Here is an 18,013-nt window from a genome sequence, read left to right on the forward strand (position 1 = left end):
TTCTAAAAATGGTTAAGCCTGTTTATTTTTTTGGCAGAATCATTTTTAGAGCTTCTGAAGGCTAATATACTCTTCTGAAAAGGCACATATGAACAGACAATCTTAAAAATAAATTTTAAGCTGTTTCTGATTCACCAATCAAAACTGCTCTATTCTTACTTGTGTTGCAAAATGGGCTGCATGAAGAACTCTTTCTCAATGTAAAATGCAATGAAGAATGCTAATTATTGCATATTTTACCTAGTTTTATATCTTCAGTTGGTGGATTGTTTTCTGTCTTTCAGACAGCTTTGAAAGCAAACATATCCCTTGCATTGAAAAATAGGTTTATATTATCCAAACTGATTTTCATTCCAGATACACTAAATAAGTTCTGTGTTATCTGTGATCTAAAGAGCTTATGAAGGACTAGAGGAGTAGGAACAAAGTCCATCTGCTTTTGTTAAAGAAGCACTAACTAATATATATATCTCTCTCAAAAAAAAAGGCAGAACAACCCCAAAACCTTCCTCATGTATTCAGAGCTGTGATGAGCAGGTAGGCAAGTGAAATGAGGTGTGTTGATCTCCTGTGAGCAATAGGAAAGATCCAGGAGCATTTTCAGTTGAGATGTTAATGTTTAAGATCATTCAGGTTTTAAAATCAACTGGTAGTTTCTTTCTGAGTCAAAACAATAGCTGAAACCAAAACAAGGTCAGCTCTGCAGTCAGTTTATTATGGGATTATGATAGATCTGAAATGTTATCTTAAGACTATTATTAACTCTTAATTGACATTTAATTCTACTTAGTTTTAATATAAACACTTTTCTGTTAAGAGTTTGTTTTGCAGAACAAAGGGGAAAATGTATTTGTATACATACACACACACAGAGTGTTTTTAGTGGTCTGATCTAATACTACATCAAAGGGAAACAGCTGTGATTTAATGAGCACAAAGCTAACTGAAGTTCATAACTAGGAGTGTGTTATTGATGTTGGAAGGGTTTAAGAAAAGTCTTCTCGCTCTGCACATGGCTTCAGAATTTAACCGCCGAAGTAGGTTGTGCCAGAAAGAAGGGTTGTGTCTGCAAAACTTCAGAACTGGGGCTTTGAGTTCTGTGTAATTGTGTAATTAAAATACAGCATTTTGGTGAACACGCCTTAGCAGAGGTCCTACAGCTACCCGACATCTCTCTGCAGAAATCCCATCCTTTTGGCAATAGGTACGTATACGTGCTGGCTTCAAGCTGAGGATCTTCCCGTTGGGAGAGGCAGTGGGTTTGTCACACCATCACTGCCTGTAGAGCTGCGCCTCTTGGTCCAGCGCCTCCGGGGCGGTCTTGAACCGCTTTAACAATACGGTGTGATTTAATGATACTGTTTGATCCTTGTAGGGATGGGAAGACAGGTACAGGCAAAGACTCTGGTTTGATGCCTTGGTATTGGCAGTGCTCCTAAAAATGGTTAAACCTACTTTTTTTTTTTTCCAGAACCATTTTTTTAGAGGTTCTAAAAGACTCTGGCCTGCCAGTGGCACGGAGCAGCCTCTTGCACCTCCCTGGAGGAGTCTTCACTCTTCGTTTCTAAACCGCCACAGTGTTTTGAAATCCAGACATTATCTCTTGTTCCAAAAAAACCCCAATAAACTCAACCCCCCCAAAAGCCACCTTCATCTCAGCCCTCAGCGCTTACAAGTGTTGTGTATTTTATAGAATACTGAGGAGCTTATTGTGAATTAATTCAAGACTCATAAAAATTAGCATTTACTGCTACTAAGAATTATAAGCTTCTGAGCCTCAGAATTGAAGAAACAAGCTGAGGTTTGAGTTTTGTCTGCCTTGTGAAGGTCAGTGAGACCTTGGTGTTGGAGGAAAGCATCCCACAAAGCGTGAGTGTGTGTGTCCAGCTCCAACCACAGAGGCCGATTCCCCAGTATGCGCCCAGTATTCTTAAAGACCTTGAGCCAGGACATATTACTCACGACCATCTGCTGAATAATGATGTTGTGGAGGCCAGATGTGGTCCTTGTGTAAGCAACTGTAGGCATAATTTCATGCTATATATCTTAACTCAGCCTAAAGATGAGCCAGAAAGCAAGCAGAGTGGTTGCAGCTGGAAGACTCAGCTAAGAAGAGCTATTTCTTCCTGCATAAATTCACTGGCAGGTGCTACTCAAAATAATATTTTTCTAAAAGGTGTGTGCAAGAGAAGTCACCAGTGGAGTACTGAGCCTGACTTGCTCAATATGGATCACCTGGCATCAATAGAGGGGCTGTGCTAATGACAAAATTGGAAGACATCCTAAATATAGAAGAGTCAGGATATTGTACAGAAATAACTGAGATGACATTCAAAACTGGGCTAATAGAAGTGGAATCAAATTCAAAATGCAAAATCAAAGGTCATATCTTCTGAGTAACAGCAGAGTTTTGTGAAAGAGGAACTTGCAACAAGATCCTCATTATAGGTAAATAGTACTTGGATGATCATGGGGTGTGCTTTAGCAGTCCCAGTGATATGCATAAAAACAAGGGAAGAGAATTTTCTGCTCTATTGGTGTGAGTTCATAATTTCAGAACAGTTTAATGAGTGAGATGAAGAGACTATCATGTAAGAGGGAGATGTGAGCAGTGTAGAGTATTCATCCTTAAAGATACATGGTATGGAACAAAAGTTAAAAGAACTGAAAGCAAATGGCTTCAGAAAGAAAAAAAGCAGTACCAACAAATGCTGAATGAATTGAGGCTGCTGGAAGAGGATTCCTGGTGGGCAGAGCACCACTTAAGTCCACTGCAGCATTCCAAGGAGATGGGTGGCAAAAAAATGCAGGGATTTCCATAATAGAGCCAATTCATAAAAGGAATTATTTTGCATAGCTCCTATAACATCCCCAGGGAAATCCTTCTCAGACCTCCTAAGAAATGTGTTACAACAGGAGCACTCTCAATGCTATTCAAACTATTTTCTTTATCTGCGAAAAATGTGGCTGTTCACAACTATACTTGAGGCAATCTATTCCTGGAGTAAAAACCCATTGTGATAAATATTGTGATACAAGTATCTTGATATATAGGTGTTAAGAGAAGGATATATTTAACTAATGTATTAAATATTTTACCACAATAGAATGTATGAATATCCTTTAAAAGGACCTCAAAAGTTCCAAAACAAAACTGCAGGGAGGAAAATTTAAGGGGAACTAGGTGGGCTACAGATGCTCATTTCTGTATAGTTATCATATTATTTGCTGATTTGAGTAAGCTGATAAATTCTTAAAAGCCTATTTTAGATTTTAGTACAGTATCAACTGTTTTCTTAAATTCCTTATGGTCTCAAAATTACACCCATGAAACATCAGCTATGTTTACCAAAATATTTTCAAATTTAGATGAGGGTTGCAACACAGGGAGATAGTTCAAGGAAGGAAGTGTATATCTGGTGTTGACAGTTTTGCAAAATGATGTGAATGTGCATGTACAATATTCAGAATTTTCCCTGTAAGTAAAAAAAAATAATAAATGTTTACTCTTCCAAAAAAAAAAAAAACCCCACCCCAAACCCCAACCCTATCATTATAACAGATTTTGACTTTAAAAATAGCATTTTTTCTTGTGCCTTAGATCAGAAAGTATTGAGGCTTTTGATTGTAGCAATATATTCTATCACCATTGAAAACAAGCATGGAAAGAGACAGCTGTATTGGGTTGCCATCTTTTTGTGACGTTTCTGAGTGGAACCTAGATCTCTGGGAATCCAGGATTTTTAAGCCCTATAACAGTGCAAAGAACAATATTAAATTCTTAAAAATAATAATACATCTACATATATATAAAAACAACCCCAAAATCTGAATTCATTGCTGTATAATGTTCACTGCATAATGAATGCTGTAAATTTGACACATTAATAAGTAAAAGAAATGTTCCGGTCACTGGGAATACAGAGATTGCCTAGCCCCTGCCCCAACCCTCCCCATGGTGCTACCTCCCGTATAACCTCCCTTCCCTCACCCCACGGGCTGTGGTTGTGGAAATGGCTGGATGTAAAGCCACACAGGCAGGACCAGAGGCTCGGAAAAGCTATGGGAGTTCAAACAATGCCCTTGAAGCAGTGCTGCTGTTAAAGATCTGCAGTGTTACCCCATGCCTGAGATGAGTATCTGGATAATTGGATGGATGAGCAAGAGAAATGCAGCTGTCTGTCTGAGAGGCAGCACTTTGCAGCATGGTGGAGATCTAGCAGAAGTGTTAATTTGTTGGGGAGTTGGTGGACTACCAAGACCCTTGACAAAGTGGGTGGTGCTTGCTTTGAGTCAGAAGAGTAGTGCAGGAGTAGCGAAATTTTAACTTGCTTTTCACTGAGGGACATAGGATATTGAATAATGTCAGTTTCCAAGAAAAGAATGATGCAAGTTGAAGTACTTTGTAAAATGATCATTGAACTGGTTCAGACCATAAGCACCGTCTGACCAAATGTCCTGTAGCCAACAGCAGCCAAGCGGAGGCTGTGTACGCTATTTCTAATACTTCCAGCTTTCAGGTGTTTTTAGAGTATGGACTTCTGACCTTGGTGCAGCTTCTGTGTGATATACAGACACACCAAAAAAAAAAATCATTTTTGTTTTTCCCTTTCCCCTGGAGCCTGGCTGATGCTCCTTTTGACTACTGTGAGCTTAGGGCTCTGCACTCTTATCTACAAAGGGGGAAGGTTTATTAGATGAAGATGTACCAGGAACAAATGACTGGTACCATACAGATAAAAAGCAGTAGTGGGCATTTTTGACCACTGGAATGTCTTACAGATATTTAGGATGGAAACGTTGTCACTCTGGGTGATAAGGTAAAGAAATCCTGGTATATTTGATGATAATATTTAACATTATGCATGCAGATACATTTTAGAATAGGCTAAGTAGGTATACATATATGCATGTATGCAGTCTTAATATCAGGGATAAATTTGCATAATTATAGCTCATAATTTGTCTGCGTTGCAGCTATTTTTGAAAGTTAAATAATTGCAGATAGGAGGGAGTGGTAATTTATGGCAAGAGAAAATGCTCTCGCCTCATCTTATCTTGAGGGTAGTGGGTGTAATTCTGAAGCTGGTCCTGTTTGCTGCTTCTCTAAAATATGCATTCCTGCTATCTGTAGTCACGTTTTGGTGACTGAAAAGATTCATAGAGATGTGGGTATTTTCTTAGTAAATGAAACAATCACCATGCAGAAAATTTGTGAAATATTTAAATGAATGGCAGTTTGTTAGTGGAAATATTTGGGTATATTTTCCAAATAAAGATAATTCATTCTGAAAGAAAATAACATTTGATAATAATTTTCCAGTTGCTAATAATATGCTAGCAAATATTATGGTTTGTGGTTTTTTTTTTTTTTAAAAAAATCACCACCAGAAACTGATCTAGGTTGCCATAGTTAGGGAGAATGGAGGCATATCTAAGTAGTAAGGCATTTTTGAGGAGCCATGTCTGTTTATTAACTTAACATTCTGTAAATGATTAGATTGAATTGTGGATATGGCCTTTGAGAAGATGAATGTCATGAGAAAGAGCTGATGGAATTATAACTTCAAATATGTTCTAGTTTATGTGTTTAATGTATTATTAAATGTCATTTGTTTAAAAACGGAATTCAATTCATAATGGTTCTAGTATAAACAAATATTGTTTTTATATTACTTATCCTCTATTTGTTTTTTGTTTCATGACAGCATTTCAGATTTAAGATTCCATTATTTATTAGCTAGAAAGAAGGGATGGGAAAGACCTCATACTATATGTGTGTAGCTAGGAGATCTATGGAAGTTCAGAAAGTGGCTAAACATTATGGATGTAAAATACTCACTGCAAGTATGAAAGCACCAGCTTCCAGGAAATGCTGGATGTTTTACGATAAAACAAATATTTGGAAGATCTGACAAGACTTCAATCATGGGATGACTGCCCAAGAGCACCACATATCTGGCATTATAGAGGATAAAAACTAATTTTAGGACAGCCTTCTAATGCTGTCGGTATGTCATAGCCTGCAGAGACTGCGTACTAAGGAGTTTCAGGAATTGTAAACTTTATACAAATATAAACTGTAAATTTAAATTTAAAACTGTAATTGTAAATGTTAATAAACAGGATCTCAGTATTTTAAATTCTTCATTTATGACATGTTTTGAGGCTGTATAGCAATAACCTTAGCAGGCTAAGGGAGACTGAGGATGTGCCTAAGTGCGTTCTTCCCAGAAGTAAAGTTGTTGCCATAAGAGATGCGCCGTCTTCCTTCCTGGGGAAGGAATGACTTCTCTGATACCTTTACATGAGGTTACATGCTCTTCCTGATGCATTTATCAGTAGTGGAAAATATCTGTGCAGGAAAATACTTGACCATGTGTATAGCTTCAGACCTTCAAGTCCAATGGGATTCATCATATTCCTAAATTCAAGCAAAAACTTAAAAGTTATTCAGCAGGCACACAAATGGGATAAGCAGTGTTGGTCTAGCAGGTAAGACACTTGCCTTGTGCATCCAAGTGAATTTTCCGTCATCCTAAATGTGCTAGAAATCTTTGTGGGCTCCAATAATTATTACTGCTGGAGTCTGACTAGTTAAGGATTTAATTTGGTGTAGATATTCTCCCATGTAGGTAATCTGTTTTTATTACTTTTAACAAAAATCAGCAACATATTTGAAGGAATAAATTACAAAGCAAGGAGAAGTCTAGGAAGTAATTATTGTGGATATGGTAGTGGATTCTCTAACCACCACTTCAATGATTTTTTTTTTTTTTTTGTTACTTTCGGTTATGCTTTATAAAACATGTTTATAGACTATGTCAGCAGTGTTCTTCCTCAGTTGCTGTTGCAAAGACTATTTTCGCAGTTTATCACAAAATGCCAGATTTGCTCAGCATGTAATTTAATCTTATGCTTGGAAGCATCCACATTACTTGGTTATCATGAAATTATTCTTTAATAAAAATGTATGCTTTGTGATCTATATTTTATTAATTTGGTGAGTCAATTTATCGATTGTTGCAGATGCCATGAATGTATAATTCGTCACAGTTATTGGTTGCCTGTCAGCAGTTCGTAGCACCACAGAGTTCTTGGCTCTTGGGGCACCTTACAAATAAGCCCTTTCTTGATCTGCAAAAGAAAAGCTTTCTCCTGTAAATTATCATCAAGACTTGCGTTGGTATCGGGTTTATCACTTCACGGCACATATTATTCCGTATCAGCCAAACACCGTGAACGTGTTAATAACGTGGCCTGTTTGGGCAAGAGTTTTCAGCAAATACGATTTAGTGATTTTAAATGCCGGGGGTAAGGTCAGAAGGAGTGTGACATCAGAAACGGGAGGCGCCGATTTTCTCACTTTTTTTTAGTTCACTCCCAACTCAGGAATTATTAGGGTCATGCTAGACTGGAAAAACAAAAGAAAATTCTGAGGTTTTTTATCCCCTCTTCTACAGTTGATAGTTTTCTGCTGTAATATACAGCAGCTCATGAGTTTTGTTGATGGAAAAGTTTATTTTTATGAACAAATGTTTGTGAATTTAAATTTATTTTTTTTTAAATAAGACTATGCAGTCCACATTTTTTTAAGTAAAGCAGATATTTATTTCCACACTTGTTGGACTTCATAAGAAAGTTTACTTTGCTAATAATTTCGCTGTGGTGATACAGTGTGAAGCGTTGCGTGCTGAGCTGGTGTGGCCGAAACATCTGCTGGTTTCGTTTGGGTATTTTTAAAGGCTGGGCTCTGCGCCCGCCGGGCTGCTCCTGTTCATGTGCTGAGTGTGTGCGTAGCCCGATTAAAAACCATTGGCTGAACAGGCGCTCTCCCGAGCCTGGGGCTGCGGCGGGAGGCGGCTGGAGGGATTTCCAACCTCTCACCTTTCTGGGTTCTCGAAAATACCGCGCTGCGGAGCTCGGAGCAGCGGGTGCTGGGCGATGCGGAGGCATCCTTTCACACTTGGCAGAACCAGTTCCTAGGGGGGAGTCCTGAAGTTTTTGGTCTGTATGATGTACGGGGTGGGGTATGAAAAAAATATGGAAGAAAAAGTCCGGTCCTGAAAAAGGAGAGGGAAAGAGGAAAAAAAAAAAGGGGGGGGGGGGGGCGGGGGGGGAGGAGGAGGAGAGGGGGAAAAAAATGGAAAAAAAAAAGAGGGGAAAAAGGAAACAAAAAGGGAAGGGTGTTTTTTTTTAAGAAAAAAGGGTAAAAAAAAATTAATAGAGGGGAAAAGAAAAGGAGGCGGCGGCTGGGGGCGCCGGGTCCCGACCGGCGCCGGGCGCCCGGGGCACGTTCCCCACCGCGGCGGCGCTGCGCTCAGCTCCGCTCCGCTCCCCGCCCCCGCCGGCGGCCGGGTAATGAGCTGCGCCGCGGTTGGCGGAGGGCCGGCGGCGGGCGGCCGCCATTGGCTGCGGGCGGGCGCCTCTCCGCCCCGATTGGTCGCGCCCGCCTGCCCCGTATTTTCAGCAGCGGCGGCGGCGGCGGCGGCATATTCCGGTGGGGAGGCGGCGGCGGGGATGCAAGGTGGGTGCGCGGGTCCGCGCCCGGGTGCGGCGGGCCCTCCCTGCCCGCCGGCCCGCGGCCGAATCGCGTGATTTGTTGTTAAGTATGTTATTTTTTTAATAACGATTTTATCATGATCTCTCCTCCTCCGGCGGCGCGCTGGGCGGGGTGCCTGCGCTCCCCGGGCTGCGCCAGCGCGCAGCGGGGCCGGGGCGGCCGCGGGGGACGCCGCCTCCTGCGCCGCGGGGGGCAGCGCCCGGCCCCGCCTGGCGCGGGGGTCCCTGGCGCGGTGGCGGTGGCGCCCCGCAGAAGTTTGCCCGGCCGGCGGCAGCGGGAGGGGCTGCGGAGGCGGCGCCCGCGGCCCGGGCCCGGGGCACCGGTTTATTGCAGGGCGCTGTGGCTGCCGGCGCTGCCGGGGAGAGCCCGGCGCTGGGTGACGGGGGGCGGGCGGGGGGTTCCAGGGGCTGCGCACCCCCGGCCAGCCCTGGCGCCGCGCAGGTACGGCTGGCCCTGCGCCGCAGCCGGCCGTCGGCGGGCGGAGTTTGCGCGGTCAGCATCGCTCCGTTGAAAATTGCGGTGTGCGAGGCCTGAATTGCAGAAAGTCAGTGGGGCTGGGGCTGCTGTGTCCTGCGGGAGACCCCCAGCCGTCCCACCCGTGACTTCTGTGGGCTGATCAAATGCCCGTTTCCCTTGCTGTGCCCTCAGACCGAAAACTGGTAGCTATGTGTTCTTGTCCGAACGTATTTTGTGCGGTTTACATTTAAAATAACAAATAGGAAGTTAAGTATCCTCTGTTTTTACCTTGTCTTGTCAATCTGTTAGGCGGTCCAGGGACACACTTGGCTCTGTGTTATTTTGCACTGTATCTAATCGCATCTCTTTTTCACAAGTCGTTCTATGGTCAACTCTGTTATGTTTTTGCCATATAATTAATCTCATATTAAAACTGCATCCTTCTTTTTAAGTTCTGAGTTTCCTGGTGGTTTTCCTGGTAAAAGTTATTCTTGACAGAGATGTGCCTTAAGACAGAAAAATCTTTTGACAGGTTTCACAACTTTTCTCTGTGGCATGTTCTCTGAGTGGCATTGCAGTTACGATTGGGCCGTGCGCTTTCTGTGCCATCTAGTAGTGAGGTAGAAATTTAAATATACTGTGTGGCATCCCCAGTTGGAGATAGTACTTGAAATTGTAGCGTATTTGCATGATCATTTCTGTGAACAGCAGAGATTTTCAATACAAATGCCTTATCTGAGCAGATTAAAAATCGCTGCCCGTATATTTCTTGTGAATAAAATTGCCATAGAACCTTTAAGGTGCCTTTTATAGAAATTTGGGTTAAAATCAGTGGTGCTGTCAGTGAAGTCAGAGTGATCTACACTGAGTTTGCTCATGATGCTGTTAACCCCTTGCTGTGTGTTGTAAAGGCAGAAGGATGCTCATGGATCCAGTCTATTGCTAGGCCTAAAAACTTCAGATTTTTGTTGCCAGCCCGAAGCCATAGGATGCTGTAAAGGTTTTTCCAGAGAGCGCTGGAAGAATTTCAGTCAGGCCTCATCAAGCAGGAGCTGCCCCTGTATCTCTTGGGGTTGGGAACCAGCCGGAGCAGCTGTGCTGCCACAGATTTGTGGGTCCTTGCCTCTTGCCCGTGTACCCATGGGTGCCCAGGTAGCCTGAGCGCTGAGAGGGACTATTCCAGCATCATTCTTTTTGTAAAAAATAACGATGAATGGAAACAGCACCTGTTGCACCATTGGTGATTTGTCAGCTCCTAGAAAAAAACTGCATACCTGTGGTTTCATGATCATCTACTCAAAACACTTAGATAGTCTAAAATGATAGATACCTAGGGAGTTTAAATTGAATTTAATAATGTATTCAAATGATTTAAGTGAAATGAAAATATTCAAATGATTGGAATACTTGAGTATATGAGAAACATAGCTAGCTATATATAAAGTATTTTTTCCATTATGACATAAATGCTTTTTATACAAGCAATATGTACTTCTAAAATGAAGTTAGCTGCAGTTCAGTAACTACTGTTTAAAAGTAGAAATATTCACATGTATATTTTATTTATTGTATTTTGATTTCATTACGTAGTGACATGCATAGTTTTTGTGGTTTATGTAAACTTTTTCAGAGCATCCTGAGAAAACTGACAAAATAATGTCTGTGCCTAGTTGATACCTGCTGAGGGGTCTTTAGTCTAAATAGTAAATTCTGATTTCCAGTAGTGTGTAAATAAACTGCAGCCAGGCTGGCAGGCATTGCCTGCTTCTGGTGGGAACAGAAATATGAAAGATGACGTGAGTACTGCAGAACTGAATTACCCCTCCACACCTCCTGCTTGTTTTCTCACCCAGACAGGTGAGAGGGAGTGAATGAAGTCTTTTCTTTCCCTTTTGCACAGTACCAGATCGCTTATCTGTTACCACGTACAGATCCTGTGGCCACACAGAGCTGAAGAAAACCTTGTTTTTTCTTACTCTTGCACTTAAATTAATAAATGTTAGTAAGTGTAGACTGTTACCTGAAGGACATGCATGTAAATAAATTTTTTCCCCAAATATAATAACTAGTTTTCTAAATAACCAAATGTAAAAGCAAAAATAGGCTAGAAAAGCTAAAACTTAACTAATAGGTTTGGTTTTTTCTTTTTTCCTAATTATATGAATTGGATAACAATTTAGACGGCAGTATACATATGGATACAGTGGATCTGCTAAACATTGATTACTGAAGGATCAGCATCAGTAAATGCATAAAACATAACTTTATTAAAAAACAGTCTCTGGATTAACAGTCTTTTACCTCCCTACGTCTGTGAATCAACGTATCAAAGTTTTAGCAGGTATTGTTTTGTGGTTTTATTGCTGGTTTTTGCATTTTTTGCCGTTATTGTGACTTTGTTGGATGAAGAGAGGATATTTCCTTGGTAAATCCTTGGTGAGGGATATATGACACTAAGGTGGTAGTTTCTGTCTAATAGCAACACGACTTGTAGTAGCACTTTTCACTGATAGCAGCTATGTTTATTTCAGAAGTATAGTTTCCATATTTAAACACACGCAGCCTTAGATGGGAAAACTTTTAGTGACAGTTGCATGGTGTGTTTGTTTTTAAGTGGTTGTGTTGAATGATGGCAGAAGATTAATTTGTAATTTTTAAAGATCTGCAATTTTTATATCTGTTATTTAATAGAGCTGTAATGTTACCACCCAGCACTGCCAGTTCAGTATAAAGTGCAATGTGCAACATCTTCTGGTGGTAGAGTTGCTCTAAGTGGAGAAATAATTTAAGCGGTACAAGGATTTTTATAGCCCTCTTGTCACAATTAGCTGTGTTTATGAAATATGAATTTACACAACATCTGCCTTTCGGGGCTGGCATTCCCATCAGAGCCCACTCGCTTTGCAAACCAGCAGTGTCGTGTCTAAAGCATCGTGGCAGGGCAGGACGGACTGGAGCATGTGTGGTGGAGTGGCCATCAGGGCAGTGAAACTGATTCACTTGATACATATTGTTGGGAAAGTTGTGCAGGAGATGCAGCTGGTTTTAAGTACTTAAACCTTCTTTTGGTTTCATTTCAGGAGGGTGACTTGCTTAGGCGCAACAAGGACCCTGACCTGTAACTAGCTCATCCTGTCCTTGTTCCCTGTGGTCTCTCCTCGTCCCCCAAATTCCTGAGCTAGTGCACAGGCAAAAAGGGTGGCACGTGTAGTACACCCGTGGGGTGGGATCTGGGGTCTAGCACGCACCGTTACAACATATTTTAGAGAGAACAGCACTCTATTTCCTGAAGCTCACATAGAATGAGACGGGTGAATCCAGCCAGACCTTGCAAGATGTGGAGTTCATCATCAAAGCAATGGGTTGTCTTCTCTAGACCCTCCTCTTCTACATGCCAGTTAGTGGCCACCCTCTGAAGGGAGGCTCAGGCTTCAGGCACAAGGGAAGAGCTGTCATTTGGTATGGTTACACCCACCGAATTTGTCTTGGCATGGACTACGGTGTCTTTTACTGTTTTATTTTCCTCCAGCATTCGGTGCTGCCTCTCACCCCTCCTGGCAAAGCTCGTAGTTGGTCATTAATACTTAACCGGTAAAATTTTTGTAAGCATTACATCAAAGGCAAGTTTACAGGAGGAGAAAGTAGCTTAAGAGACATTGATGCTTCCTTCCTCGTTAAGGGGTGGCTTGGGTGGGAAGAGGAGGTTTAGGAAACTGCATCCAGGAGGTGGTTTAAGAAAGATGCAGTTTCGTGTTGTGGACCAACTTGAGGCACAAATAGCTTTTCATACCAGTGCAAAATGGGCATGATAGCGAGAGACTCAGAGAAACCTTAAAAATAATTATGAACTGCTTCTTCCACTTTTCATACGTCACCTATCTTGACCAGTGTTTCAGATCTGGCACTGTCGCTCAGGGCAGAAACTGTAATGTGTAAGGTCTCAACCTAGCAGGCGCATTGGGATATGCAATATTCAGTACATGAAAATTGTTCTGAAACATTCACAGTAAGTGCTGTTGTCACAGCATCCTGCAGATTTTGAGGCACAGTGTTAAGAAATTAGTACTCTAGAAATTGGAAAGCCTGGTGTGACGGTTCGTTTGGCCGTGAAAGCAATCTAAGTGCTTACTGCTATTTTTGCCATCATTGTTCATGGCAAAATAATTGAGGCCGTTCATAAAGCAGGCTGTGTTGCCATGAAGAACAGCAGCAGACTGTGCCATGTGTTACCTTTACATCTGAATTTTAGAGAATGAGGTAAAAATAATACCAAGTGTTATATCGTGGTGAAACCATCCAGCAAAACCTCCTCATTCTTGTACAGGTATTTAGTCCAGCCTTACCGTGGCTGCCTCCTGAGGCTTTACTGCTAATTGTTCTTACTGATATCTGCAAATTATTATGGTTGCTTAGTCAGAGTGAAAAATTATGGGCAACAGGTAGTTGTTACAGCGGAGATCAATCATGTTGATTGAGCTAGTTTAATCTGGTGAAGGAAGGAGTCCAAACTGGTTAATTATCTCTTCTTTGGGTTATCCTTCTGTAAAATGGGAATCATAATCATCATCATCATCATCATCAAAGGTGCTTTCGGACCTATTAAATATTTTTGGAGCGCTTGGGAATCATAGTTTTAAAAAAATAATTGCCTAGTAAATTGTCTACTTAATAAAATGTAAAAAATAAAAGATCTAGAGTATATTAGGCTTCATAATCATTTAAATAAATGCATGTGGTTTATTTACCCACTCAGAACTAACAACCATTGAACGCAAGTAGTTCTTTAGGAGAACTGTATTTCCAAAATGAAATTATTTAAATCAAGGTTTCCAGTTCACTAGTTTAAATTACTTTTACATTTATGATTTAGGCTTTGATTTAAATCATACTTTGTATTGTTAATGTTCAAAATTTATCATCAACACTGAAGCTGTGAACACAAAAGATGTTCTTGGCAAGACTTGCAGAATGTAATGTCAGTATATTTCTCTGGAATACTAAAAATTTAGAAAACAAAACCTTCCTCTTAGTTATGATGTTTGATATCTGTGGGAGAAAACCAAAACAAGCGGCAAACAATTGTATTTCAGTCAACAGACTAACGGGTGGCCCTTTCAGTGGCCTTGATACAGCAATGGAAGGGCTGGGCAGGGAGACTGCCAGCACCTGGCTTTGTGGTCACCAGTCTTTTTGGAGTCGAAGGTATACTTATAAAATTATTTCCTTGAATAAATAACATCAATGTCTTCATCAAATATAAAAGGACTGATAATGTTTGCCATTGCTTTTGTTGATTAGGAGTATTACCAAGGAAGAAACTTGTTCTGCATTACCAGCAGAAATACTGGTAAATAATGCGGAGTCAAAAGGACTTCCTACAGCTTTTTATTCATTTATTGTTCTGCCCAGCAATTAGATAAACAAAACCTCTTTAGATTGTCTTTACACTTGACAGGTTGGCATTTGTTTTTCTTTCTGTTTAAAAAAACCTGAACAACCAACAGGCTGAGATTTCCTTCAGTCAGGAAGGAAGTTTGGACTGAAGTTTCCAGAATTTTTGACTCTTATTCTTGTGTTACTGCAGCTGGGAACATGAAGGGGAAGGTGTGTGCCTCAGATGGAAATAGTGTGTAGCCCTGCAAGCTGTGCAAGGCTGTAAATCTCCAAACCAGCTCTGCTTCCCAGCAGTTTTACACAACTCCAGGTGCACCCACGGTGCTCCGTGGTCCCAGGGATGTGGGAGCCGTAGGTGATGCTCAGGCAAGCACATTGAGAACATGGGTGCGCTTCCCTCTTCAGCTTGATCTCTTTTGGGTGGTGAAAGGGGGTGGACTGCTTGCTCTTTTCATGGGACCTGTATATGCTCAAGGATTTCCTGGAATTAAATGCCTGTGAAATTAGAAGCAGAGGAATGGCTCTGGGCAGGGACTTAATAGCCCTTTGCTTGCCTTCAGGAGAGGTTGCAAACCGGGATGTGATTGGCATCTGTTAAGAAATGGTGATTTTAGCATTAAGTAGCTATGCTTTAAATTGTGATTTGGATTTGTACCTTTAAGGAATAAATACTGGCTTGCATATGTAGGTACTATAACTAGTTACATAAAAATTAAACCCACACCATTAAAATTTAGTATTTTGAATTATTGTGGTGTTTCTGAACTGTTGAATTGCTGTTTGAATGATCCCTATTTTAATTGTAGTTTTCTACCTTCCTATTTTCATTCTTACCCAGAATATCTTTAAATAGAATAACCTAAGAGTCGTTACTATGATATAGTGGTACCACACTTTGACAACCAAGATCAATAATCGTATTTCCTATCCACTCCAAAAATAAAAAAAGATCCATTATTTGCTGAATTTTTCAAAAATGTTGTTTCCCTGTTTTGTGTGTATCCACTTCAGTGACCAGAACATTAGTGGAGGCTTTGTTTGAATGTTTTTTCTTTATTTTTGTTCCCTCCACTCCCACCCACACATACACCTGTTCATCTAAGTCTTTTGGGCCAGGCACTGTTTATTTGGTTGGGCTTTATGCACCCCCCTCCCCCCCCCCCTTCAGTTAACTGCTTGTTGTCAGTAGTTCTGGCACATCCCCTTGTTTTCTGTAAGCTGCCTGTGGAAAAAAGGCTTGTTTCCAGTGGCAAAGAGTTAATCTGGCTCAGAGTTAGATTAACTGTTGCAGTAGCTCATGATAAACATCTGTTGCAATACTCCCAGATGAGAACATTGCTTTCAAAAGTATTTACTGCACATTTTGAACCCGTGCACTCTACTTGTGGTTTTATTTTTTTTTCCCCTCCAATTACTAAATTCTTTTGAAAAGACATAAATCCAAGGAGTCAATCTGAGAGACTGTGTTTATTTTATTATACAGAGAACGAAATGTGATTATTGAGTTATTCTTCATGTGCTAGAGCCCCTGAATATTTCTGACTGGAGAGCAGAAGTGTGTGCGTTCCTTAATAAAAACCAACTGCGGGAGCCGGCTCCTGGGAGCGCTGCCACGTCTGTCAGTGCTCTGCCTGCGAGCCTGCGGTGGAGTCCGTCAGATGCTGGTCCTCTGTGTGTTCTCCTCCTGATCTCCATTTGGCAAGATAAGGCTGGTGGTGAGAAGTGGAGTTTTACTTGGATGTGGAACCCAGGAGTGGGTGTATGCTTGGAAGGGTTTGGCCGATGGGACTTGGGACTTTGCTGTTGAGGAAACCTTGGCATTTCCCTTAAAATAATTTTTTGAAGGTTTTAAAACTTCTTTTTTTTAAAAAAAGTTTTAAAATTCTAGATTTAGTGGATCAAATAATGACGGTTTCTCCTGCAGCTGGCCTTTGAAGTCTGGTCTTCCTGCAGCCACTTCGTGCTGTAGCTGAGGATCAGGAGCAAGCAAGCAAAGCAAGTTTTGGTACATTTTCCCAAAACATCAACAGCCTTCTCCCCCACCCCACCCGAACCACAAAACATAACCATTTTTGGTGTCTCCGGGAAAATTAACATAGGAAAACAACATGGAATATCTTAAATGGTGGATGCTTCCCAACAAACCATTTTTCTTTCTTATGTTAATAAGGCTGATGCTTTTAACAAAATCATGCTCAAAACATTTTCACCCATATTTCTCAGCACGTGAAAAATATTTTGTGCTAAATTTCCTGTGCTTAGCATTTCCTACCATTATCGAGGAAAATATCCAAGTAGTTTATGTATGTGCTGTTCATCACCAGAATTAACTCTCTTTGTACAGTAGTCTAAGGAACATAGATGATGAAATGGGGGACTTCCACACAACAAAGCTACTTGTACTGAAATGCAAAAGTCTGTAACTTCGTTTCTTGCAGATTTTCTTAGGTCTGGTGGAAATGCTTCTAGTAGCAGTAAATCTGTAAGAACAGCTGTATTGATTCAGATCAAGCTTGTCTAATTCAATATCCTGTTTCCGATGGTGATCAGCAGCAGGTATCTAGGGAAGGATACAGGAACAGTGATAAAGTGATAAAATCGAAGGTGAGATTCCTTAGTTTACCAGTTTTAGGGTGGTATCAGGATTTTCAGAATCTACTACCTAATCATCATGCTGAAATGACAGATGTGCGGTGCTTAACAGCCTCGGCTTTTTCTTAAAGATCACGATAGCGATAGGAGGATAAAAGAGGAAGAAAACCCTGATGGATAATACATGAAATAGAGGGAAGTAATGGGATGGTCTGGGAAAAAGAGAAAAGGAGGCTGTAATTACTGCACAGTATAAAGAAATGGCAGAAAAAGGTTGCTTTGTTACCCAAAAAGTGAGGGCCTCCCACACTGAGCTTGCTGAGACCTTGTTCTGATGGGTTTTTAGCCATCACATGTGTCACATCATTTGGACATGGGGAAGAATGGGGCATAACCAGGACGTGGAGAAATAGTTGATCTGGGCCTGGTTCAAGGCAAGAAGGTAGAGGGCAGGAGAATGAAGTGTGAGAGAAGAAACACATGGGAAAGGGGAACGGCGGTGATGGGAGCATCACAGAAACCTGCAGAAGCTCTAGATTATTCTCTGCCTGTAAATATATCTCCATTCAAATTAATGAATTAAGAAGTGTTGTCGGTGTAGGAAATATCTTCTGTAGGTTTGCACTGAATCCCTCTTAGCATTGCTGTACTTCTCCCAGGCTTCAAGGCACCCAGATTTTATTTTTAGTGCTGCCCTGGGTTCTGCTTTATGGCAAACCTGTTCCAGCTTGCTGCAGCCATTGCTACTAAGCCCATCTAAACAGCAACTCAAAAATACTTACAACAATGTAAATAGTAATAAATTATTTTGTGTTTGTGTGGATTAAAAGGTACACACCTAGGGTGGACTTGTTCTTGGGTCAGTTTTTTTACTGCTATTGAGCAAAAGCATGATGAGCCTTACATTACAGGCATACAGATGTAATGGTGCTGTACTTTAAATAACAGACATGAAGGCGTTGTGGCTAGGATATTGTTGCTTTAGCATTCACTTCTTAAAAGTAGATT

At 41.1% G+C, this 18,013-nt stretch overlaps 1 protein-coding gene across 4 annotated transcripts in view; it reads left to right on the top strand.

Annotated features, from left to right (window-relative positions):
• Positions 1–18,013, top strand: part of CTBP1 (C-terminal binding protein 1) — a 251,580-nt gene that overhangs the window by 83,346 nt on the left and 150,221 nt on the right. Inside the window, exon 1 of one of the 4 annotated variants that reach the window (XM_056340795.1) lies at positions 8,408–8,527. The exons of 2 other annotated variants lie outside the window; for them this stretch is intronic. In XM_056340795.1, coding sequence (XP_056196770.1) covers positions 8,521–8,527 — 7 coding nt within the window. In that variant the 5' untranslated portion in view covers positions 8,408–8,520. Of the gene's footprint in view, positions 1–8,407; positions 8,528–18,013 lie in introns of those variants that run through there. One more of the 4 variants, XM_056340786.1, reaches the window with a different exon arrangement.

Source organism: Falco biarmicus, chromosome 1, assembly GCF_023638135.1.
Source record: "Falco biarmicus isolate bFalBia1 chromosome 1, bFalBia1.pri, whole genome shotgun sequence".
In the NCBI taxonomy this organism is placed as follows: Eukaryota; Metazoa; Chordata; class Aves; order Falconiformes; family Falconidae; genus Falco; species Falco biarmicus.